Genomic DNA, 24,109 nt, shown 5'->3' with positions numbered 1-24,109 from the left:
CTCACCTTTAACCCCAACCCAATACCGGCTTTATTTATTTATTTTAAAAATTTATTTATTTATTTATTTAGACTGTGTTGGGTTTCACTGCTTCGCGCAGGCTTTCTCTAGTTGCGGTGCACGGGCTTCTCATTGCGGTGGCTTCTCGTTGCGGAGCATGGCTCTAGAGCACAGGCTCAGTAGTTGTGGCGCACGGGCCTAGCTGCTCCGCAGCATATGGTATCCTCCTGGACCAGGGCTCGAACCTGTGTCCCCTGCATTGGCAGGCGGATTCCCAACCACCGTGCCACCAGGGAAGCCCCACCCTGGCTTTAGATGCTTTTTACTCTGGTAGGCTCTCTGCCTCCAACTCTATACTCCACAGTACTTCTCCATTACCCTTCTTAAAAATGGACATTCTATTTTGTTTCCACAAGTCCAAAGCACTTAGCCTTCATGAGATGGCCCCCGGATTAAGCCTCTAGTTGATCTTCACATACTCCACAAACACTTTATACCAACCACACTATTCTTTTGCTCCTCTCATCCTGTTTAAGTGCTACTTTTCCTTTGCCTACATCAATGCTTTTCAAACGTGGTGAAGGGCCATTAAAAAAAATTCCAGCCTATTGTGGGTAAATACTTTGGAAAACACTATACACACAAATTAGAAAATCGATCACATGCTTAGATATCACAGCAATGGCCAAGCTTCTCAGTGCTCACTCTTAATTATGCCTGTTTTGTCACGGACAGGCTAACTGTGCATCCACACTGGTCTGAGGGCTACACTTCACACGAGTCTAGACTAACTCTCCCTTTTCCCTGCCTGGTGAACCACCACCCATGCACTCACAATGTCCATCACCACTGCCTCCATAATGCTTTCCCTGACATTTATGCCCCATAATCACATCCTATTCAATATACCCACCACGTTTTTTAAAAATGCCTGTTATAACTTATCACATGTTATTACAATTTTCCGGTCAAATGTCAAAGAGCAGCAAGCTCTTTGAAGTCAGGGATATGTGCAAGTCATCCCTGCATCCTGAGCCTTGTGCCTGTCACGGGATAGAAGCTTAGAAATATAATTAGGAAATAAATGTGTCCAACACACCTCTGGCGACACACAGACAGGCAGAACTGCAGCAACTCTAAACAGACCTTTAATGACTGGGGTGTGGCTGGACCTAAACGCTGAATGGTTTAGGGCACTGGGGACTGAAGTCAAGCAATCAGTAGGCCGTCTGAGACTGCTGCTGGCGGTAGCCACCCCGGCGCATGTAGCCCTCATTTTTGCGGTAGCCATCCTTCTGGTCTGCAGGAGAGAGATGGGGAGGAGAGGGGGTGAATGCCAAGGGAGAGGCAGTAAGGGGGCCAGGACCCTGGGAGTGCAGAGGGGATGGAAGCACTCACCTCGGAAGTAGCCACCATAGGTACCCTGCTTGTGGTCAAACACCCGCTCATTGTTTTCCACCAGGCTGCCCAGCTTCTCAGCCAGCTGCAGTGCCAGGTTCTGCTGGGCAGTGGGCTCAGTGCGGTGCATCACCACTGTCTGTGTCGGCTGGTCCAGGGAGGCCTGACACAAGTGAGGCGGAGGAAGGGACAGATCAGTCTCCTGTACTCCAATCTCTTCATGACTCCACCTGCCCATGTGCCCATGCTGATGGCCCTTACCATCAACTCCTCGTTAATGATCATCTTGCTGATGATGGAGTGCACAGTGGGCAGGTCCAGTTCAAACATGTCAGACAATGTCTCCATGCTGGGGACAAAGAAGGCCAAGAGCAGGGAGCAGTGAGGACCCTCGACCACAAAGCTGGGGCTCCTGTGCCTCCTCAGGGCCCATCCTACCTGATGGAGTCATAGACACTGCTGTAGGTGAAGAGGTAGGTCCGCAGTGACTCTTCCTGGATCTTCCTGTGGGGAGAAGGGAGAAAAGGGGGAGATCTTCAGTGAAGGAGACCAAGTCTTTTCTTCCCCACCCACTAGGGTCTTGTTCTCTGCTCACCTAACCAGCATGCTTCGGACTTTGTCAGCCTCCGGGAAAAGGTCCCACACTTTGCCATTCATCTTCTCATTGATGATAAAACTGTGGCAGGTCTTCCAGTCACCCATCTTCATGGCCTTGGAGGCAGCGACCACGTGTTCCCTCATTGACTCGGGGGGACCTGAAAGGTTGGGAATGAGGGAGGGCCTAGGGAAACTTGGGATGAGGGCTCCTTCCCCCACAAGCACTATTTAAGGAGGAACCCAGGCTAGGAGAGCAAACAACTGGACTGCGACTCTCCCAGCTCTCCATTAAGTAGCCATGTGACTGTATAAGTCACTTAATATCAGAATAACTGTATTTACATTTAGACTTAGTCTATGATGTGCCTCAGGGGATTGGTGAGTTTCTTGAAAGTGCTGACAAACTGCTGTGTGTACCCTTATGCACATTTTCCTAGGAAAGGGTCCACAGCTTTTATCAGATTCTTACAAGGTTCACTGACCTAAAAAAAATGTCTAACATCCACTGCAGGCAGTAGCAGAGAGGCGGGGAATGTGAACCAAGAAGCCCTAAGAGATGCTGGACATACAGATTTTCACTGGCAATTTTCCAATTAAAACAAAACAAAGTAAAGCATCACTACATAGCCCAAACGTAATTTGCCTGAAGTGCGCCTGCACTTAATATGACCATACACACAACCAGTAGAGGACAAATCTGTAGAGGGACGTGGCTGTGGACAGTAAGCTTGGCTCGGTTGCCAAGTCCTTCCATGCACCAGCCTTACAGGAAGGACGCAATTCAAATTCCTTTCCCAGTGAAATCACAACTCACTCAACCTCTGGATTGAATGATCAGATCTCTAAAAGTGCTCAAAGAAGCCAATGTTAGATTCTTGAATGCCAAGGGTCCAGTTAGTTAGCTAAAAAATAATACGGATGAAAGGGAAAAAGAGAAAAAGGTCAGAGAGACACATACCAGCTGTGTTAACCCTGGGTAAAGTCACTTAACTTTTGTGCCTCAGTTTCTTAATCAGGAAAAAGGGGGTCATAATAGTATCTTCATAGGGTTATGACTAATGAAAAATAAATGAATTATTATTATTTATAAAACACTTCGTGCCAGGCAGAAAAAAGTACTATGTAAGTTTATACTAAATTAAAAATATTGTTGGAATCAGGTCATGGAGACTTTTAACTTAGTGACTGAGGCGGCTGGACTTTATTCTACAGGCAATGAAGAACTTCTGAAGGTGCTGGGGGTGTATAACATCATACACTTGGTAGAAAGATACTACTGACAAATACAGACTGAAGGGGAAAATGACAGAAAGCAGGGAGCTTAATTTGTAAGCTAAGACAACGTGTCCTATGGTAAGAGACCATGGAGACTACTTAGTAAAAATGATGCTTTTAGGCCATACATGGAGATGCCATTAAGTCAAATGGAATCATCTTGTGGGAAAGTTTACTCCCTTTATCTTCTCTTAATCCTTTGATTACAAGTAGTCAAGGAAGAAACGAGCAAAGCCTGCTGCACTGCAGAGCCCCACACTCACCCAGCAAGGGCTGTCGCTCGCCCACCCGCAGCTGGTGATGGAACTGCTTGCTGATCATGCGTCGGCGGGCGTCACTCTCATGGGCGGCCATGTAGGGGATCTCCAGGAGCATGGCCGACACCAGGTAAACACACTCCAGCAGCTCCAGATTTATGTGCAGGTGGAAGGGCACCTGCCGGCGCCGCTCCACCTTCTCCTGCTCCTGGTTGCGCTCTTGCAGGCTGCGCAGCAGCAGGCCCTGGCCCAGAAGCTCCTTGGCCCGGCCGCTTGACTGGATGTCCAGCAGGGCATTGTGAGCATCCTTGGTCAGGCCTTGGCGGAAGGCACAGATGCCCAGCTGCACCATGGTGCGGTTGTACAGGATCTAAGAGCGAAGGGCAATGAACTCAGAGGTGATAGCCACAAGGCAAGTCTTTCACAGGGTTAGGACAGAGAACAAAATAGACCAGTTCCTCCCCTTCCATGGAGCTTACACTCTAGGGACAGGGGTGTGGAGGACAAAATAAGCATAATATGCAGGTGGTGACCCAAGCTAAGGAGAAAAATAAAGCAGACGAGGGAGTTAAGAAGGGAGTCTGAGTGGTGGCAGAAGTGGTGGGAATTCGCAATTTTATGTAGGATAACTAGGGAAGGCCTCATCTTGAAGAGGATGTTTAAAACATAAAGACCTGGGCTTCCCTGGTGGCACAGTGGTTAAGAATCCGCCTGCCAACGCAGGGGACATGGGTTCGAGCCCTGGTCCGGGGAGATCCCACATGCCGTGGGGCAACTAAGCCTGTGCACCACAACTACTGAGCCTGTCCTCTAGACCCCACGGGCCACAACTACTGAAGCCCATGGGCTTAGAGCCTGGGCTCTGCAACAAGAGAAGCCACTGCAGTGAGAAGCCCGCGCACCACAACGAAAACCCAATGCAGCCAAAAATAAATAAATTAAATTTTTTAAAAAATTAATAAATAAAGACCTAACAGAAAAAGAGCGAGCAAGTCATGCAGATCTCTGGAAGAAGAACAATATTCTAGGAAAAATGAAAAGTAAGTGCAAAGGCCCTATGCCAGATGTATTCAAGGACAAGGAATGCACTATGGCTAGAGCTGGTAAAAGATGTGATCAGAAACTGGAGGCTGGGCAAGCACAGGGCGTTGTAAACCATGTTAAAGATTTTAAGATGGGCTTCCCTGGTGGCGCAGTGGTTGAGAGTCCGCCTGCCAATGCAGGGGACATGGGTTCGTGCCCCGGTCCGGGAAGAGCCAACATGCTACGGAGCGGCAAGGCCCGTGAGCCATGGCCGCTGAGCCTGCGCGTCCGGAGCCTGTGCTCCGCAACAGGAGAGGCCACAACAGTGAGAGGCCCGCGTAAAAAAAAGATTTTAAGATGGGAAACCACAGGAAGCTTTTGAGCAAATAAGTGACATAATTTGACTTCATTAACAGGGTTATTCTGGCTGCTGCATTAAGAACAGCCTGAAGGGGCTTCCCTGGTGGCGCAGTGGTTAAGAATCCATCTGCCAATGCAGAGGACATGGGTTCGATCCCTGGTCGGGAAGATCCCACATGCTGTGGAGCAACTAAGCTTGTGTGCCACAACTATTGAGACCACATGCCACAGCTACTGAAGCCTGCGTGCCTAGAGCCCGTGCTCTGTAACAAGAGAACCACTGCAAGGAGAAGCCAGCACACTGCAACAAGAGAAAGCCCACGCACAGCAACAAAGACCCAAAAATAAATAAGTTTATTTAAAATTAAAAAAAAAATAAAAAGAATCTGTAGCAACAAAGACCCAATGCAGCCAAAAATAAATAAGTTTATTTAAAATTAAAAAAAAAAATAAAAAGAATCTGCCTGCCAAAGCAGGGGACATGGGTTCGATCCCTGGTCCGGGAAGATCCCACATGCCACGGAGCAACTAAGCCCACGCGCCGCAACTACTGAAGCCCGTGCGCCCTAGAGCCCATGCTCCATAACAAAGAGAAGCCACTGCAATGAGAAGCCCGCGCACTGCAATGAAGGGCAGCCCCCACTCGCCGCAACTAGAGAAAGCCCACGCGCAGCAATGAAGACCCAATGTGGCCAAAAATAAATTAATTAAAAAAGTAAAAGGAATAAACATTAAAAAAAAAAAAAGAAAAAGAAACAACAGCCTGAAGGGATATAAGAGCAGAAGCAGAGAGAGAGACCGGGAACATGATGGTGGCTTAGACCAGAGGGTGGCGGTGGAAGTGATAATAAGTGGTCAGATAGGGATTTTCAACACAAATGGGTGGGGAATCAAATGTGAGAGAAAAACAAGAATCAAAGATGAATTCAAGGCTTGTGGGCCTAGGCAACTGAAAAGATGGACTTGTCAATAATTAAGACAGGGAAGATTGTAGGTAGTACGGATTTTCGTGGGGGGGAAAGACCAAGTCTTTACTGACAACAAAAATATAGAGGTCAATACCGGTCATGAACTTAGATACAAAGAGCCTTAAAAAAATACCAGTGAGCAAAATCCAGCAATACATAAAAGAGATAATATACCATGACCAAGTAGGATATATCACAGGAATGAAAGTCTGATATAAAAACCTAAAATCACAGTTATTCACCATATAAACAGAATAATGGAGAAATAACTGTGCATTATTTCAATAGATGCAGAAAAAGATTTTGACAAAATTCAACACCTATTAAGGACAAAAATTCCCAGCCAACTAGGATCAGAAGAGAACTCCATCAATCTGAGAAAGTCTATCTACAAAAATACTATCTATAAAAATAGGTAACATTCTTCTTAATGGTGAAATGTTCACTGCTTCCCTGCTGATACTGGGAAGGAGGCAAGATGTCTGCTCTCACTTCTATTCAGCACTAAGTATTAAAGATTTGAGTCATTACAATATGGCAAAAAAGAAACAAAAAAGAAAGAAAAGTTTCAGAGATCCAATACAGCTGTCCCTCAGTATCCATGGGGGATTGGTTCCTGGACCCTCCATGGATACCAAAATCTGCAGATGCTCAAGTCTCTTACATGAAATGGAATAGTATTTGAATATAACTTACGGTACGTCCTCCCATGTAATTTAAATCATCTGTAGATTACGTGTAACATCTATACAATGTAAGTGCTATGTAAATAGTTACCAAACAAGGCAAATTTTGGTTTTTTGGGGGAACTTTCTGGAATCCCTCCCCCTCCTCCCAAATATCTTCAATCTGCACTTGGTTGAATCCGCAAATACCCAGGACAGAAGGCAGACTAAAACTGAATTTAGCAAAATGGCAGGATCCAAGGCCAATGTAAGAAAATTAACTCTTATTTTTAGATACTGGTAGTTAACAATTTAAAAATGAAATTAACAGGAGTTCCCTGGTGGTCTAGTGGTTAGGATTCAGTGCTTTCTCTGCCGTGGCCCAGGTTCAACCCTTGGTTGAGGAATTGAGATTCTGCCAGCCATGTGGACAAAATAAAAAATTAAATTTAAAAATTGCATTTTACGATAGCATCAAAAATCGTATAATTCTCAGGAATAATTTTTTAAAAGATGTATATTACCTCTGCAGAGAGAAACTGAAGAAATTAAACGAAGAATAACACGTAAGATCAACAGGTTCAAAGTTGTTAAGGTGTCAGTTCTCCCAAAATTGATTTACAGATTCAATATAATCCCAGCAGGCATTTTTGCACAAATTGACAAGCTGATTTTGAAATTTATGTGGAAATGCAAATGTCACAGAACATTCCAACTATTCTTAAAAAACAACAAAGTTGGAGGAGTCATACTACCTGACTTCAAGACTTACTCTAGGGACTTCCCTTGTGGCGCAGTGGTTAAGAATCCGCCTGCCAATGCAAGAGACATGGGTTCGAGCCCTGGTCCGGGAAGATCCCACATGCCATGGAGCAACTAAGCCCATACGCTACAACTACTGAGCCTGCGCTCTAGAGCCTGCAAGCCACAACTACTGAGCCCGAGTACCACAAGTACTGAAGCCTGTGTGCCTAGAGCCCACGCTCCACAACAAGAGAAGCCACTGCAATGAGAAACCCACGCACTGCAACGAAGAGCAGCCCCTGCTCGCCGCAACTAGAGAAAGCCTGGGCGAAGCAACGAAGACCCAACGCAGCCATAAATAAATTAATTAAAGACTTAACCCTAAAGGCACAGCTATCGAGACAGTGTGGAACTGGCGTAAGGAAGGACAAGAAGATAAATGAATGGAATAGAATAGAAAGCCCAGAAATACATTTATAGGGCCATGTGGTTGGTTTTTCATGTTGTTTTCCACAAAGGCACCAAAGCAATATAACGGGGAAAGAATGTCTCTGACCCTGACTTCACACCATATGCAGAAAACACAGACCTAAATGTGAAAGCTAAAACCACAAGAACTTCCAAAAACTAAAAATACAAAAAGAGTATCTTTATGAATTGCAAGTAGGAAAAAGTTTCTTTAGATAGGACCCAGAAAATAACCAAAACAGATAAAACTGATATATTAGAAAATACATCAAAACACATGGTTAAGAAAATGAATAGGCAAACCACACACTGGAAAAAAATTGTAAAGCATTTATCTGACAAAGGACTGGTATCCAGGATATATAAAGATTTCCTACAACTCAATAATAAAAAATGAATAATCCAATCTTTAAAAAAAGGGGAGGGGCAAAAGTTGACCAGACATCTCACAAAAGAAAATATATAAAGGGCCAATAAACATTTAAAAAGTAGTCAATTTCAATAGTTATCAGGGAAATACAAACTAACACCACATTGAGATACCATTAGACAACAACCATGATGGCCAAAATTAAGAAGACCAACAACACTAAATATTGACAAAGTAGAAGTGAAAAATGGTACAACCATTTCTGAGTTTCTTTCTTTTTTTTAAAAATAAATTTATTTACTTTTGGCTGCCTTGGGTCTTCACTGATGCGCACGAGCTTTCTCTAGTTGCAGCGAGCTGGGGCTACTCTTCGTTGAGCAGAGTACTCAGTACTGAGTGGGGGTTCAGTAGCTGTGGCTTGCAGGCTCTAGAGCACAGGCTCAGTAGTTGTGGGCTAGTTGCTCTGCGGCATGTGGGATCTTCCCGGACCAGGGCTCGAACCCGTGTCCCCTGCATTGGCAGGCAGATTCTTAACCACTGTGCCACCAGGGAAGTCCAATTTTTGAGCTTCTTATAAAACTGGACATACACCTACACTATGATGCAGCAATTCCACTCTTAAGTATTTACCCGAGAGAAACCATACATCCACACAAACTTATACATAAATCACAAGAGCTTCATTTATAATACCCCAAACTGGTTGATCAGGTATCAAGAGAAAAATCAAGAACCTGTGATAAATTCATACAATGGAATAAAAAACAGGTGTGCTATTCAAAAAGCACCACCAGACAGGCTCACCACATGTTTCACACATAAATACCTCACAATTGTTCTAAACACACATTTGTAGGATCTATACCTAGACACAACTGTAATACTCCTACATGAAAATGTCCTCACAACGCTGCCACACACAAAATTTTATGTTTCACACATCACACTGTATTTGGGTCCTTGTCCTTCTCAGTTTAACTGCTTAAATGCTTTTTCATCTTTTTAAGTAAGATGATCTCCTAATGTTTGTCCCACACCAGACACACAGTAGTTATAATAAATGTTAGTTGAACCCAAATCCTATCCCGGAGAACTCTATGTTAACATGTAGGAGAATCAAAGAATGCTAGCACTCGGGAAGGACCAAGTGTCTCCCTGTATCTGCATTAGCCAGACAGGTGGCTAATCTGCCTGAGCCACTTTGCCTGAACAGAGTGGACGGGGGGCCTGGCCTGGTCTTCCCTTTGCCACCAGGGCCACAGCGCCTCCTTCCCATCCTACCTGTACTGGTGGGTCCGCGTGCTGAATGTTGTCTTGTAGGTGGCTCATGAGCATGAGGTCACGGGCCTGGTACCAGCGGGAGTGCAGAGCATGATGGTAGATATGGCAGAGGATGGCGCATGTGCGGATTCGGTCTGTGCGGTCCTTGGCATAGATGTACTTGCACAGTCTCTCCATGAGCACAGCTGAGTCCTCGCCCTCATTTTCAGCCTGGTCTTGCTCTGACTGGAGGGGTAGGGGGAGATATTGTTGGAGGAGGAAATACGTCAAGGACAATGGTTGTAAATGGCTCAGCCTTCAGCAACCAAAGACGAGACGCCATCCAGCCTCTTCCTAGTCCCTCTGCTCCACCACAGACAGTCCCCAGGGAATAGAAGATCTGCCATGAAGTCCTGAAAGACATGCAGAACCAATGGACACTCCCCTCTCCCCTCTGACATGGTGGCCAAGCACTTACCTTTGAGGAGCCCTCAGGGGGGGTAAGCTGCCGCTGATGGGCCTTGTAATCAAACTTGTAGTAGGTGTGGAGGATGCGCCTCAAGTAGACGCGACAGATCTCGTCAGTGGTGCCCTTCTCCTCCAGGTAGCGCTGCACACGCTCAATGATGGTGCACACCTGTGCCTCGTCCTTCAGGTGCTCCACGTACTCTGGCAGGGAGAGCACCCACCCTCAGCTTAGCCAGGCACCCAGGCTTTCCCAATCATATGTCCCTCATCAATCCAATTACCTCTGCATGTGTGTTCTGTACCCATCAGGAAAGTCTAACCCACTGTGCCCTAAAAATACCATCCTCTCCTGGGACATGTCAAGCTCACTCTTCATTGCTGTCAGGCACTCTCTTCTGCTAATTCCTCCCGATTAACTCCTCCTCCTCCTTCTCATTCGGCTCTCACCTCAAATGTGCCCTACCTACAGATGCTTCTTCAACCATTATCTAAAGCAGCCACCACTCCAGACATCCTGTCACATGTCCCGATCTGAATTTCTAATTCACACTTTACGTTATCTACAACTGACTCGTTCATTTCTTTGTAGAACTGCCTTGCTTCAGCACTGAAATGTAATCTCCATGAGCATGAAGGCCCCAAGCTGTCTTGTTCATCAATATACCTTTGACTTGGTGGACACATGTGGACACTCACATGTTACTGTGTAAATGTCCTGCATTTCCCCATTCTAATGCTTAAGGCGTACAAGCTAAACAAGCCAAGTGGAGAGAGATCATCATACCCCAACAGTTCTCAAAGCAGCAGACAGCACCATCACTTAGGAACATGTTAGAAATGCAAAGTGTGAGATCTCACCGAGACCTATTGAATCAGGAGCTACGGGAGTGGGGTCCAATATCTTAAAGAGGCCCTGTGGTATGAATGCTGGGGTGAGGAAGGGCTGGCTTTCCCAACATTCTCACTTAGTGTAATCCTTCATTTTAATCCCTGCACTCTTCCTCTCACTGATGCCCATGCTTGCTCGGGCTCACCTTGGGAGTGAGGATCAGTGTTTTGCATTATCTTGGTAAATTCTTCATCCATTCGTTCCACCAGAGTTAGGATACAGCCACGGACACGCAGCGGCTGAAGAGAAGGTAAAGGAGGAAATAAATTAGCCCAGATTCCAGTCCTAGACTTCAACCCTTCTGTCTCCAACAAGCCTTCCCAAAGCAGACAACACACACTTCCAAATAGCCTGCCAAATCCCCTCTTTACCTGGTCAGCGTTTTGCAGGTTCTCACTCTCTTCCAGAATGTTCTCTCCAACAAAGATGTTGGGGTTTGCAAACAGGATATCCATCAGCTCATTGATGCAGTCCAGACACTTCTGCCACATCTCAGGCTGCCAAGAGATCAGACAGCAGTCAGAGGTGTGAAGGTGGAACAAGAAGATGCCTCCCAAGAGCCCTACACCAGGAATCCATGGGCCTTCAACCACCAAGACTGCTCCAACAGTCCTTGAGTCTTGAGTCACTAGCCACCTTCCCATGACCCACCAGCTCCGCCGTGGGATGCTCGCTATTGTTCTCACCTTCATGTATGTGGCCAGGTTGGGGTTGTAGTCATAAAGAGAGGCGATGATATTGAACTTGATCTTGACGATGACACCCTCTCCCAGGTTGTTTTCAGAAGCAATCTGAACCAGCAGCTGTAGCAGCTCAATCTGGGCTGCACTGGAGGGGTATAGAATTGGGTGAGGCACAGGAAACAAATAAAAAAGTCTTATCCTGTCATACAGCACACCCTCTTCAGACAAGAAAGGCAGCCTCATTCTCAATACCCACCCCTAGCCTCACCACCTGTATACTTGCTTCTCTCTCATAAATTCCAAACAGAAATAGCAATAATGCTAACAATCTAACATCCTCTTTAGTCACTGAATAACTAAAGAAGAGTATTATTCCCATTTTACAGATGGGAAAACAGCTCCCAAAGGTTAAGTGATTGATCTAAGGTCAAACAGAATGTAAACAGCAGAAAATAGACTGGTGTAGTCCAAGTACGTCATTCCTTCTACTGTAGCCACACACAGATCTTCCCAAAAGAGCACCTTCCCCACCAACCTCCACCCCGTGTCTTAAGAGAAAATGAGCTTTCACCCTGTAATGACACAGCCCAGGCCCACGAATCTTACCGATCAGTTCCCTTCTTGCCTCGTGCCTGTAGGATCTCATTCAGTTTCTTGATGACAACAGCATGGGTGATCTCAGTTCCCTTGGCAAACATTTTTGGCTTCTCCTAGGTAACACACAAGTTATGTGCAGGCTGACAGAAACCTATTCTTGCCTTAATTGTTCTCCCGAATCCGACCAGGAGGGTACCTGTATGCTCTCCCAAACTGTTTCCCAATTCCTTTTCGTTCTAAAATCCTCACCTTAACCAGGGGCACTCCACCCCGGACCCTTTCCCACTCCCCGCCTTCATTGTCTTCCTCCTCCTCATCCAGGCGCTTGGATTTCCTATCGTGCTTCTTCTTGGCTTTGTCCTCCCGTTTCTTCTCAGCTGCCTTCTTGTCCTCCTCTGTGGTGGGGGCCCTGCCAAGAGACACAGGAGAAGATGAAGGAACAGCCCCCTCTCCACCTTGAGGCTTCTTCGCCCAACAAAATTCCTCTTTTTCTATTCCTGGGTCCAAGTTACACTCTTCAAAAATGACCTATGGATAACTGTAACCATAACCAAAGCAAGGACCACTAAGCATTTGAATCTGCCAGACCACTTACCAAGGTCTGTTACCATATTACACTAAGCAACTCATATGAAGGAAAGAGTATGGCCTAGTTTAATAAGACGGGGGTGCTAACCAGGCCGCTACAGACACGGAAATCAGCCTGTCATGTTGCTCCACAACTAAGCTCTAAGGTTTTCCAAAGAATCCATAAGCAACACAGTTGTCCTTTGGTACCAGCTGCTCTGTCCAGACTAATCTTTTTTTTTTTTTAATAAATAAATCTATTTAGTTAGTTAGTTAGTTAGGGCTGCGTTGTGCATGGGTCCTCTCTAGCTGCGGCTAGTGGGGGCTACTCTTTGTTGCAGTGCGCCATCTTCTCACTGCGGTGGCTTCTCTTGTTGAGGAGCACGGGCTCCAGGCGTTGTGGCTCCAGGCTCTAGAGCGCAGGCTCAGTAGTTGTGGTGCACACGCTTAGTTGCTCCACGGCATGTGGGATCTTCCTGGACCAGGGCTTGAACCCGTGTCCCTGCATTGGCAGGGAGGTTCTTGACCACTGTACCACCAGGGAAGTCCCCAGACTAATCTTTTTATCACCAACTGATTTATCAGTTTAAAATCAGTGCTTAGAAAAAAAAAAAGAGCAAAAAAATTTTTGCGGTTCCCAGACTGGCTGCTTTTCCCTGCCTTTCTTTCCCCTCTTATGACAATTATTAATATAAATTCTGAATTTAAAAAAAACTGTTCAATACAACAAAATGTCCCCAACAAAAAAGAAAAAGATCACTGGCTACCTCAAAGTGGACTTAAGCTATTTGATGTCTGAAACCATTTCCAGACTTTAATATTTATATAATGAAATATAAACCAAATGACAGGGAAAAATTATTTCAAACTTTATAAAGATAGGAAAGTCTCTCCAGAAAGACTTGAACAAACATTCAAGTTATCTATAATTAAAACATCATTTAAACGTTTATAAATAAACTTCATTTTAACTGCTTAAAAGGTTTGAATATGCTTTAGTAATAGTTTATAAATTTGCCAGTTGGATTAAAACTTGCCCTTGCCAAAAGATTTATGCCATAATTTTTGGGGGGGCGGGGCCATGCCACGTGTCTTGTGGGATACTTGTGGGATCTCAGTTCTCCAACCAGGGATGGAACCCGGGCGATGGCAGTGACAGCGCCGAATCGCAACCACTAGACCACCAGGGAACTAACTCCCTATGCCATAACTCAATAGAAGCTTAATGGTTTTTCCTCCTGTACTAATGCAATACTCTGTAATGATAAAAACTCATTTCATAGGTAAAATCCTTTGCAAATACGTGAACTATGTTCATTAAGCTGAAACTGCTTGGTCTGCATCATCCAGCCCCAAAGCTCTGAGATCACAGGACTTCATGCTATTTAAAAATCAATGCTGTCTAAACTTCAAAAGAACTTAATTATCCTCGGCCTAAAGTTTTACTCGAAGCCCTCAGGATATTGTGATTCACACCTCAAAAACACAAACTCTCACCCTATGAAATTCTAACCGAAAGACCTAAAACTTGACTTGATCTCTCCCCTATGACAGATTATACCTTGGTATATTCACATCTTGTTAGAATCGATCAGAAAACTGACATTTATGCTCTCAGCTAGAGGGACATCACCAAATACACCTCCACCTAAATACACAGCTAAGAAGCTGAAGACATTAAGAGACACCAATAGAAGTTAGTCCTAAAACTACACTGAAAAGGACCATTCCACACCCTCTTAACCACAACTATGATCTAGACGTCCTAGACATACACTCTTCCTTAGGATCCTAACAACTTGGAGATCCAGTCCCACCAGAGATCTATCCTGAGGTTCACTTTTAAAAAGGCCTCCAGAAGCAGGTAGCTCTTAGAAGCAGACAGCATCTCCGAGAGATTCCACAGGGCAACCATATCAGATGTAGACAACGTCCTCCAAAACCCTTCAGATTAGGATTCATAATTGAGACAACAAACGTTTTCTGTGTATTCCTCCTCTTTTAACTTCTTCTGTATCAGTTCATCATTATCCAAGTTCCACAGTAAAAATCTTGGTTGCTCACTATTGGAAGAGGTCATTGACAGGATGTGACCATGGGTTGACCCAAGAACTGGACCCAGGGTATTGGAGGCTCCTTACTCCCCTCCTCTGTCCTTGGAATGTACGTTCTGCTCACAGTTCCCACCTTAGGAGCCTTGAGACGCTTAGGATGCAGCCTTGAGAGCAATGTGTTGAGACCATCTGATCTGAATATGTGACTGAGCTCTATTAGAGCCTCTACATAAACTCTTAAGATTCTGGAAGACAAGTGCAGAGATCTACTCATCTTGAGGCCGCCAAAGATAAACCCTGTATTTAAGTTCCCTTGCTTATTACACCTGCCACCTACCAATCTGGAGTGGTCTGCCTCTTTCTTCGGTCTTTCCTTCCTCTGTGCATGGGGATAGTTTCAGATTTTACCAGGGAGCACCCACGGTTGCAAACCAATATCCACATTTGATTAAGACTCCAACATGGTAACTTATGAGAAGGGGTCCAAGATACTAGATTTCATCAGTTTGTACTTAAGAATTCCTACCCCAACTACAAATTCAGAAACACGAATATGTGATCTGTAATTTACCTCTAGTATGGTCCAAAATAACAAATAATTTAAACATTTTAGCCCCAAACTAACAAATTCCTTAGCTAAGAATTAACCTTAAATAGGGAATTCCCTGACAGTCCAGTGGTTAAGACTCTAAGCTTTCACTGAAAAGGGCACGGGTTTAATCCCTGATCAGGGAACAAAGATTCCATAAGCCACGTGGCTCAGCTAAAAATTAAAAAAAGAATTAACCCTAAATAAAACTGATCTCAAATACTGGTCAGTCAAGGCTAATAAATAAAGATGTGCAATAAATAACATCTTATTGAACCTGGATGAATACTTTGGAAAAAACAAATCAATTAAGAAAAAAGCCACTTGATTAAAAGTTCACTAAAGTGATTCTTGAAGACATTCCCCTAGATAGGCTTAGCCTGATTAGAAAATTAAATAAAGGTCCTAAATGTTTCTTTACTGTATCTGTGACTATCCTCATATTTTCTGCCCAAACCCACTATCTAATATCCAGGTGCTTAAATGTTGCTAGACAACCTTATTATCCCACATCAAAGAAATTGAAGCTCTTGAGATTAAATGTGTTCCGTTACGTGCTTGTTTTGACCAAAAGATGAAAGCTGAGAAATTCTGACAAGAGGAAGGGTATAGACTGGTTTAATATGGAGATGCTGAAAAAGGATGCTGGCAGACATTATAGGGACAGCCTGTCATGTTTCTAGATAATCCATTAACAACTGAAACTAACCTTGGCTAGCTTAGATAGCTAATGAGTTTACACACACACAAATGTGCAAACAAAATTCAACGTTCCCACCACTGTCTCTGGTTTTTCCCTCTCTCTTTATTCCTCTTTCTCTTATCAAATTCTTTTTTGTCTTGGTTGGAAATCGATCTTAAAAGTTGGTCTACCTTGTTATACAAGTAAAATAGTGTCTCTGAATTATTCTTTGACACTACAAAGCCACAAACGCTTAATGTCAATAAGGCCTTTGAGGATCCCATGGTTAACCCAACCTCTGACACTTGACATTTTAACTAAATCTAATTTTAGATTATCAAGGGTAATCTCTATAGTAAAAATAACAAAGATAGGGTTAATCTTAAAATAATTATTCTGAAAGCCAAATCTCTCCCAACCAAATTATATACTGTATGAATCCATTTATATAAAACTCTAAAAACTGCCAACTTATCTAGTAATAGAAAGCAAATCAGCAGTTGACCACAGAAAGGGCAAAGAGAAGTGGGGCAGGAGAGAAGGTTTACAAAGGGGCATAAAGCAATTTTTAGGAGTGATGGATTTTATTTACTGATTGTAGTGATGGTTTCATGAGTATAAACATGTAACAACTTATCAAATTGCTAACTTTAAATATGTGTGGTGGGCTTCCCTGGTGGCACACTGGTTAAGAACCCGCCTACCAATGCAAAGGATACGGGTTTGAGCCCTTGTCTGGGAAGATCTCATGTGCCGCGGAACAACTGAGCCCGTGGGCCACAACTACTGAGCCTGCACTCTAGAGCCCGCAAGCCACAACTACTGAGCCCACGTGCCACAACTACTGCAGCCCATATGCCTAGAGCCCATGCTCTGAAACTAGAGACGCCAACATGGAAGATTGGAATTGACAATATATACAGCAATATGTGTAAAACAGATAACTAATAAGAACCTGCTATATAAAAAAAAATTAAATTAAAAAGAGAAGGCACCATAATGAGAGCCCATGCACTGCAACAAACAGCCCCCGCTTGCTGCTACTAGAGATAGCCCACGTGCAGCAACGAAGACCCAACGCAAAAATAAATAAATAAATTTATGTTAAAAAAAGGAAGTTAAAAATACGAAGAGGATAAATAGAAAGCACATTAATAAGAGAGCAAGAACAAGACAAAATACATTTATAATCACAATAAATGTAAATTAACCTGCATAGATTAAAAAGCAGAGATCAAGTTTTGGAGACAGTGGTGGTGGTTGCACAACCGAGTGAATGCACTCAATGACACTGAATTAGACACTTAAAAAATGATTAACAGTAAATTTTATGAGTGGCACAATTGAAAACAGAAAAAAAAACAGCAATGATCTTAAGATGAAAAAGAAAAAAAAACCGAGCTGGGTTTGTAAGAGACATCCCTAAACATAAACCATGGTAAAGTACAAAATAAAAGGACAGGAGAAGATATACAGTTGACCCATGATCGACATGGGATACGACATGGGGATGGGGTGGCAATCCCCCATCAAAAATCCGCATGTGACTCTACAGTTGGTCCTCTGCATCTGAAGATTCAACCAACCATGGACCGTGTGGTACTACAGCATGCATTTACTGAAAAACGTCTGCGTATAAGTGGACCTGTGCAGTTCAAACCAATGCTGTTCCAGGGTCAACTGTATGTGTGTTCTCAAAGATGCCCTATTATCAAGCAGAGGAAGCCCCCTTCTATTCCTACTTCGTTGAGTGCTTTTTTTTTTGCAGTATGAGGGCCTCTCACTGTTGTGGCCTCTCCCGCTGCGGAGCACAGGCTCCGGACGCGCAGGCTCAGCGGCCATGGCTCACGGGCCCAGCCACTCTACGGCATGTGGGATCTTCCTGGACCGGGGCACAAACCCGTGTCCCCTGCATCGGCAGGCAGACTCTCAACCACTGCGCCAGCAGGGAAGCCCTGCTGGACTGGTTTTTGCTGAGGATTTTTGAATCTAAATTCATAAAAGGTATTGGTCTGTTGTTTTCTTTTCTCATCATGTCCTAAGTTTAACCTTAGTCCCCACCTGTTCCCTCAGATAGGAGCCTTTGTGCAATGCACACTACACACACTGGTCCAAATAATGGAGACTTCAATACACAATTATTGAAAAGACAAAAACACAAAGATATAAAAAATATGAACCAATAACAAGGTTGATAGTTCTATAGGATGTCAGTAGGCTTAAAATATGAGTTTCACAGTAAAGCAAATTTAAGAAATAGCTAATGAAACAAAGTTAAACAGATCTATTTTGCTGAACTGATACATGGTTGTAAACTCTCCAAGAAGGGAATATGATACTGTGTGGCCTTTGTCCTCAGTTCCTGACACAGAGCTCCTAAATCCCTCGGAATTTCCTGAGCAATAGGAGCATCTTTCATTCTAATGAGGCCTTCACAGGCCTCTAGAAAGCTTTCAGGATGGGGGCTGGTTGCCAGAAAGACCAAAGCATGATTAGAGGGGTGGAACTGATAGCTCCACCCTCTGATCACCGGGGAGGATAAGAGGGACTGGAAATGGAGCCCATCATCAACAGCCAACGATTTAACCAATCATGGCTACGTAATGAGTCCTCCATAAAAATCCTTAAATGATAATTTGGAGAGCTTCCTGGTTGATGAACCACTGAAGTGCTAGGAGGATGGTGAACTCAGAGAGTACACTGAAGCTCCATGCCCCTTCTCCCATACCCTGCCCTATGCATCTCTTCCATTTGGCGGTTCCTGAGTTGTATCCTTTATAATACGCTGGTAATAGTAAGTAAAGAGCTTTCCTGAGTTCTGTGGGTTGATCTAGCAAATTATCGAATCTGAGGAGGGGACTGTAGGAACTCTCTGAATTTAGAGCCGGTTGGTCAGAAGTACGGGAGCCACACTTGGAACTTACAACTGGCCTCTAAGGTGGTGGCAGTCTCAAGGGGTCTATGCTAACTTTGGGTAGTGTCAGAACTGACTTAATGTTGAACACCCAGTTGGTGTCCAGAGAGTTGGAGAACTAGCTGGTATGAGAAAAAAACACATATGGTGTCAGAAGTGTTGTGAGTAAAAAGACATCAGATACACAATACTCCCCCTGCATTTGACCAGTGTTCCCTGGAGCACACAATGAAAAATGCTTCTCAGTAAAATGGCTGTGTCTGACCCCTCTAGTGTGAGGGAACTCACTAACTCCTGAAGCTGCATAACCCCAACTTTTGAAAGCAGGAAAGCAACCCTTAGAGCATCAGTATTTCTGCCAGTTATCACTGAGCTTGATACTCGACTTCTGTAGAACACAAAGGGATAGGTGTCACCTTGACTTCAAAGGAGGAAACTAGGACCTAAGAAGGCTAAGTAACTCACCCAAGTTGACAGATACTCAAGTAGTAAGGGCTGTGACCAGAATCCAAATCAGAATCCTCCCCCATACCATGACGATACTAGTAAAGTTCAGGAAGGCTTGCTGCAGTCTATATGCTATATGCTAGGTTCTCAGGAAGAGTGAGAAGAGAAGCTACTGTCTCTGAGGGCACACCACATGCCAGTCCTGGGCTGAGCCAGGCGTATCACCTCCCTATGTTTTTGCAGGTATCCTTGAGACAGGGTCAAGTACCACTCCATTTTACAAAAGATAAAACTGAAGACTGGAAAGGTTAAGGAGCTTATCCAATATCACACAGCTAATCAGCATCAAAGAGAGATAAACACTCAGTCCACATGCAGCAAGTAATGTCATGGCTAAATATTTGGACACTGGAAACTTCAAATCTCATCTGCAGGACACATTAGCTTTATGATCTTAGCCAACTAACAAACCTGACTCTGAGATCCCTCTGTTGGCCTCTACAACCTAAAAGGACTCCATTGGGGGAGGAGCAATATAGGAGTAGGGGATTAAGAGGTACAAACCACTAGGAATAAAATGAGCTACAAGGATATACTGTACAACACCAGGAACTAATCTATAAATGGAGTATAACTTTTAAAAATTATGGATCACTAGGGACTTCCCTGGTGGTCCAGTGGTTAAGAATACACCTTCCAATGCAGGGGACGTGGGTTCAACCCCTGGTCGGGGAACTAAGATCCCACATGCTGTGGGGCAACTAAGCCCGCGTGCCGCAACTACTGAGCCCGCAAGCCACAACTAGAGAGAAGCCCATGCCTCAATGAATAGCCTCTGCGCTGCAACAAAAGATCCCGCATGCTGCAGAGAAGATCCCACATGCCACAACTAAGACCCGACACAGCCAAATAAATAAAATAATATAAAAAATAAGTTAAAAAAGTTATGGATCACTATACTGTACACCCCTAATTTACATAGTATTATAAAGCAACTATACTTCAATAAAAAAAACTTTTTAATGTAAAAATAAATAAAAATAAAAGGCAAATAAAAATTAAAACTGAAATGGGAAAAATAAATAAATAAAAGGACTCCACAGGAGCAACAACTTTCAAGATGATTAAAAGCTTCCTACCCCTCCCACTGTAGCCCAAAGTACCATTACTTTTCTTACTTTTTAAGGAATCTCGACGCCAGCACTGTCTGTTTCCCTTCTTCCTCCTCTGAATCTGAATCAGAAGATGTGGAACCTGTGTCCCAATCTTCATCATCTTCTGAATCTTCTGAGTCCTCATCTTCATCCTGAGAGGAAAAATAGATGATCAGAAGAAACAAGATGGGAAGACTGACTCGCGTCTCTGCTCTCCCTGCTGACACATGTTTCAGAGACTCTCCGGAGCAGCAGAGTGGTTGAATCAGGATATTAAGAGCTGGACTGGACCACCAAGACCCAGAGAGAAGTGCTAACTTACTCCAGGGACACACAGCTCCCCTGGGGCAGAGCTGGGCCCAGAATCTAGTTCTCCAGATTCCAAGTCACTCAGTGCTCTAATCGAAGAGGAAATCTGTCCCCAGATCAGACTCTGCTAAACCCCACCCCTCCCAACCCTAAGGCTCTGTGAGTCTTTTCTTCTCCCCAGAGACCCAAGAATGGTCCACAGCAGACAAACCACCCCTCAGTGTAACCCTGGCTCTTACCTCCATCTTTTTGAGGAACTTCCGACTCTCGCTAGAAGGAGCTTCTGATTTCTTCTTTAGGAAAGTGGAAGCACTGACTCCTTCATCATCCTCATCCTCATCTGAAGAGCCTGGTGGGAAAGGGGAGAGAAAAAGAGTTAGAATAGTGAAGAGATGAATGGCAACCAAGAAAACAAGCCAAGGAAACCCTTAATTTTAGAGCTCCTAACCATTTGCAATTAAGGCTTTTCCTCACTCACCTTCTGAATCCTCCTCATTCTTCTCGGCATCTTCATCTGCAGACTGCTCAGGGTTCTTGACGGAAGGAAACGAGAGAATAATGGAGGATGCCTGCCAACGACCCATCCCACCTCCTCCACCCCACAGAGCTTTCTCATGATTCCCTCTCCAGTCACACACTTCCCATTTGCAAATACTTTGTTGTCTCAGTCATGGGGTCACTGTCCCCAAAGTTCAGAAAGTCTCCCTCTAGCACCCTCACCTGCTTGTAATTTGTAATATGGGACTCAAAATCTCGGTTGTATTTTCGGATCTTCTGGCGCAGGGTGCTCAGGGCCTTGGCATTATTCTTGTTCATCTTCTTCTTCCCTTCCTTATCTTCCCACAGCTGAAGGAAAGAATAGGGAAGAAAGGGAGAACAGGGATCTGAGATTAAGTAGTATTCCCTAAACTTCAGGCTTCACAACTTTTGGGTCTTGCTATCTACAAACATCTATATTACTTAAAAACTATACCTCTTATTGTTTACCAATGCTTTATTTATGTATCAAAAGTACAAAACCACAAATAAGAGGTAATATAAAGATACATACAATTAAAATTCTTAACATAAAAAAGTCCCTCTCCTTATGTTTATAAGAACGTATTTCTTATGTTCTGGGAAATACTGAGTATCTGGCAAACAACTCAGAGGAGACATGATCCCTGGGTGTGGGTCAGGAGAAAGCTCCAGGTCCACAATCCCCTTCTAGATCCCCCTGCATCCACAGGAATCACACCTCATTAAGATAGTCCTCCAGGTCAGCCAGGATTCGGATATAGAACCGGGGGACACCTTCCTTGTCCACAATGCTCTTAGCCTTCCCATATGCTTTTCCTAGGAGCTCAAACTCTTCCAGGCACTTGGTGACATCCCGAATCTTCATGGCATTACGGATGGTCCGGATAAGGTTGGTCAGTTCCTCAAACCTGGTTTGAGAGCCCAATACCACATTGCACATGCCCACCATCACCAACCAGAAAACCCACCACTGCTCCAGAAACTCCCCATCACCCCGCCTCCCCATGGCCTCACCTCTTATCCTTGGCGCTTCTGACAACTCTCTTGGTATCTTCTTCATCCTCACTCAGCAACAATGGCCTATTTGGAAGGAACAGAGACCATTAACCTCTGTTCCTAGCTCCAGTCTTTCCAAATGATCTCTCTTTTTCTTCTCCGATGGGGCAGGTAGCCCATTCCTACCACACTCATCTTGTTTTATTCTTCCTCTTCACGGCCTCATCATATAGAACTCAATCTTTTAAGCTTACTTCAAAGTAAAGCCTTTTATCAAATGTTGTAACACATTAAAAAAAATGACCGTCTCCAGCCTCTCAAACATAAACAAACGGAAGTGCTTATTTACTGTGTCAAAAAATTAATTATGTGAAGACACAAGTCACTAAGAATTACTAAAAGAAGTTGAGAAAAGAGGTACTTTACCTAGAATGAATGGAAAAGGTGGTACTTGAACTAGGTCCTAGAAAGCAGTATTTCCCAGAGTGTGACAGGCCGAGGGCAAGGAAAGAGTCTCAACGGCTTTGACACCTCCATTACTAGATATTTTTACTTAATAATTAAAAACCAGACCACAGACAGCATTCAGCTGGCAACAATATCTCTTTTCTTTCCATCTTATTAGCTTTTCCAATTATTTCCTATTTTATAGCAAGTGATGTTGATTTTCCACTTGTAACACAGATATGAAATCATATTCATGTGGGTATACACAGATTCTATTTTTCACTTTTAAAAATGAGTTTTAGGGCTTCCCTGGTGGCGCAGTGGTTGAGAGTCCGCCTGCCGATGCAGGGGACACGGGTTCGTGCCCCGGTCCGGGAAGATCCCACATGCTGCGGAGCGGCTGGGCCCGTGAGCCATGGCCGCTGAGCCTGCGCTCCACAACGGGATAGGCCACAACAGTGAGAGGCCCGCGTACCGCAAACAAACAAACAAAAAAAGAGTTTTATGCTGAAACAAGACTTTGAAGTGGTATGTATATATATTCTTAAGTACAGGTATGTGACAAAAATAATGAAGGTGGCATGTGTATGACAGAAGTTTGAGAAACATTCCAATGTTCCAAAGGGAGAAAAGAATTTTAATTTGCAGAGATGGGTGAAGAGTATTTAAATGGAGATAAACAACAGAAAAATACTAATAGATGTTTAAGAACCTCAGAGCCAGATCAAGGAACTCCCAGGTATCAAGCGAGTATTGGGGGTTTCTTGCTGCTGCAACACACCCAGCCAGTGGGAAACCTTTTCTCTGTGACTCTATCCTTTGCCTGGTGGGTGGATTCCCACAATTCACAGCACCCTTAGCGTTACGGTTGTCCCTCCAACACTGCTCCGGTCCCTTAAACTCTCAACATCCTTAGAACCCGCTCTCACCGCCCCCATTTCCATTCCCCTCCCATATACGCGGCCTTCCACAGCCTGCCGAACCCCTCACCCCATCGAGTCGTCCCCATGGCCCAGGCCCTCACTCACTGTTTGCCGTAGTTACCCCCGACAGGTTTGGTGACGAGCTCCTCCCCGGACAGGGACGACTCGGACTCGCTGTCCGAACCGGTGGTAAAAAACCGCGACATGGCGACGGCGCGGAGCGGCTGCGGCGGGCGCGGCCAGACCTACGGTAAAGCCCGAAAGTCACGGGCCACGAGAAGGGGCCCGGGCCGCCACCTCCTGACCCCCATCCTCACAGTCTCCGCACGTATCCCAACCCGGGTCCCCCTCCCCGAAGCAAAAGGCCAAAGAAGTACTTACCAGGTGACCGCCGGAATCACACCGCCTAGCCGAAACAGCGGAAATTCGGCGAGGAGAAGGCGGGACTTTTGCGTCACTTCCGGGAGAATCACACCGCTTAGCCGA

At 44.5% G+C, this 24,109-nt stretch overlaps 1 protein-coding gene across 1 annotated transcript; it reads right to left on the bottom strand.

The window, feature by feature from the left end:
- Positions 1-1,126: 1,126 nt before the first annotated feature.
- Positions 1,127-24,062, bottom strand: LOC112399370 (eukaryotic translation initiation factor 3 subunit C). Its single transcript, XM_024744533.1, has 21 exons — positions 24,005-24,062; positions 23,729-23,868; positions 22,272-22,337; positions 21,976-22,165; positions 21,459-21,584; positions 21,217-21,271; positions 20,978-21,087; positions 20,454-20,581; positions 12,272-12,431; positions 12,032-12,135; positions 11,429-11,570; positions 11,114-11,239; positions 10,888-10,981; positions 9,864-10,054; positions 9,407-9,631; positions 3,534-3,897; positions 1,994-2,153; positions 1,837-1,902; positions 1,660-1,747; positions 1,399-1,561; positions 1,127-1,300 (listed from the first exon to the last, which is right to left on the bottom strand). The coding sequence occupies exons 2-21, from the start codon at positions 23,827-23,829 to the stop codon at positions 1,218-1,220; spliced, it is 2,742 nt and encodes a 913-aa protein (XP_024600301.1). The 5' UTR covers positions 23,830-23,868; positions 24,005-24,062; the 3' UTR covers positions 1,127-1,217.
- Between the last annotated feature and the right edge of the window lie 47 nt (positions 24,063-24,109).

Source organism: Neophocaena asiaeorientalis, unplaced genomic scaffold (genome assembly GCF_003031525.2).
Source record: "Neophocaena asiaeorientalis asiaeorientalis breed wild unplaced genomic scaffold, Neophocaena_asiaeorientalis_V1.1 scaffold91, whole genome shotgun sequence".
Classification (NCBI taxonomy): domain Eukaryota; kingdom Metazoa; phylum Chordata; class Mammalia; order Artiodactyla; family Phocoenidae; genus Neophocaena; species Neophocaena asiaeorientalis.
This window is presented reverse-complemented; position numbering and strand designations above follow the sequence as displayed.

Coding starts and splice junctions, on each gene's coding strand:
- LOC112399370 (XM_024744533.1), bottom strand. CDS start 23,829: ATGTCGCGGTTTTTTACCACCGGTTCGGACAGCGAGTCCGAGTCGTCC. Junction 10,055..10,887: donor CACTGATCCTCACTCCCAAG/GTGAGCCCGAGC, acceptor TCTCCCTGCCAG/AGTACGTGGAGCACCTGAAG. Junction 9,632..9,863: donor CCCCTGAGGGCTCCTCAAAG/GTAAGTGCTTGG, acceptor CTACCCCTCCAG/TCAGAGCAAGACCAGGCTGA.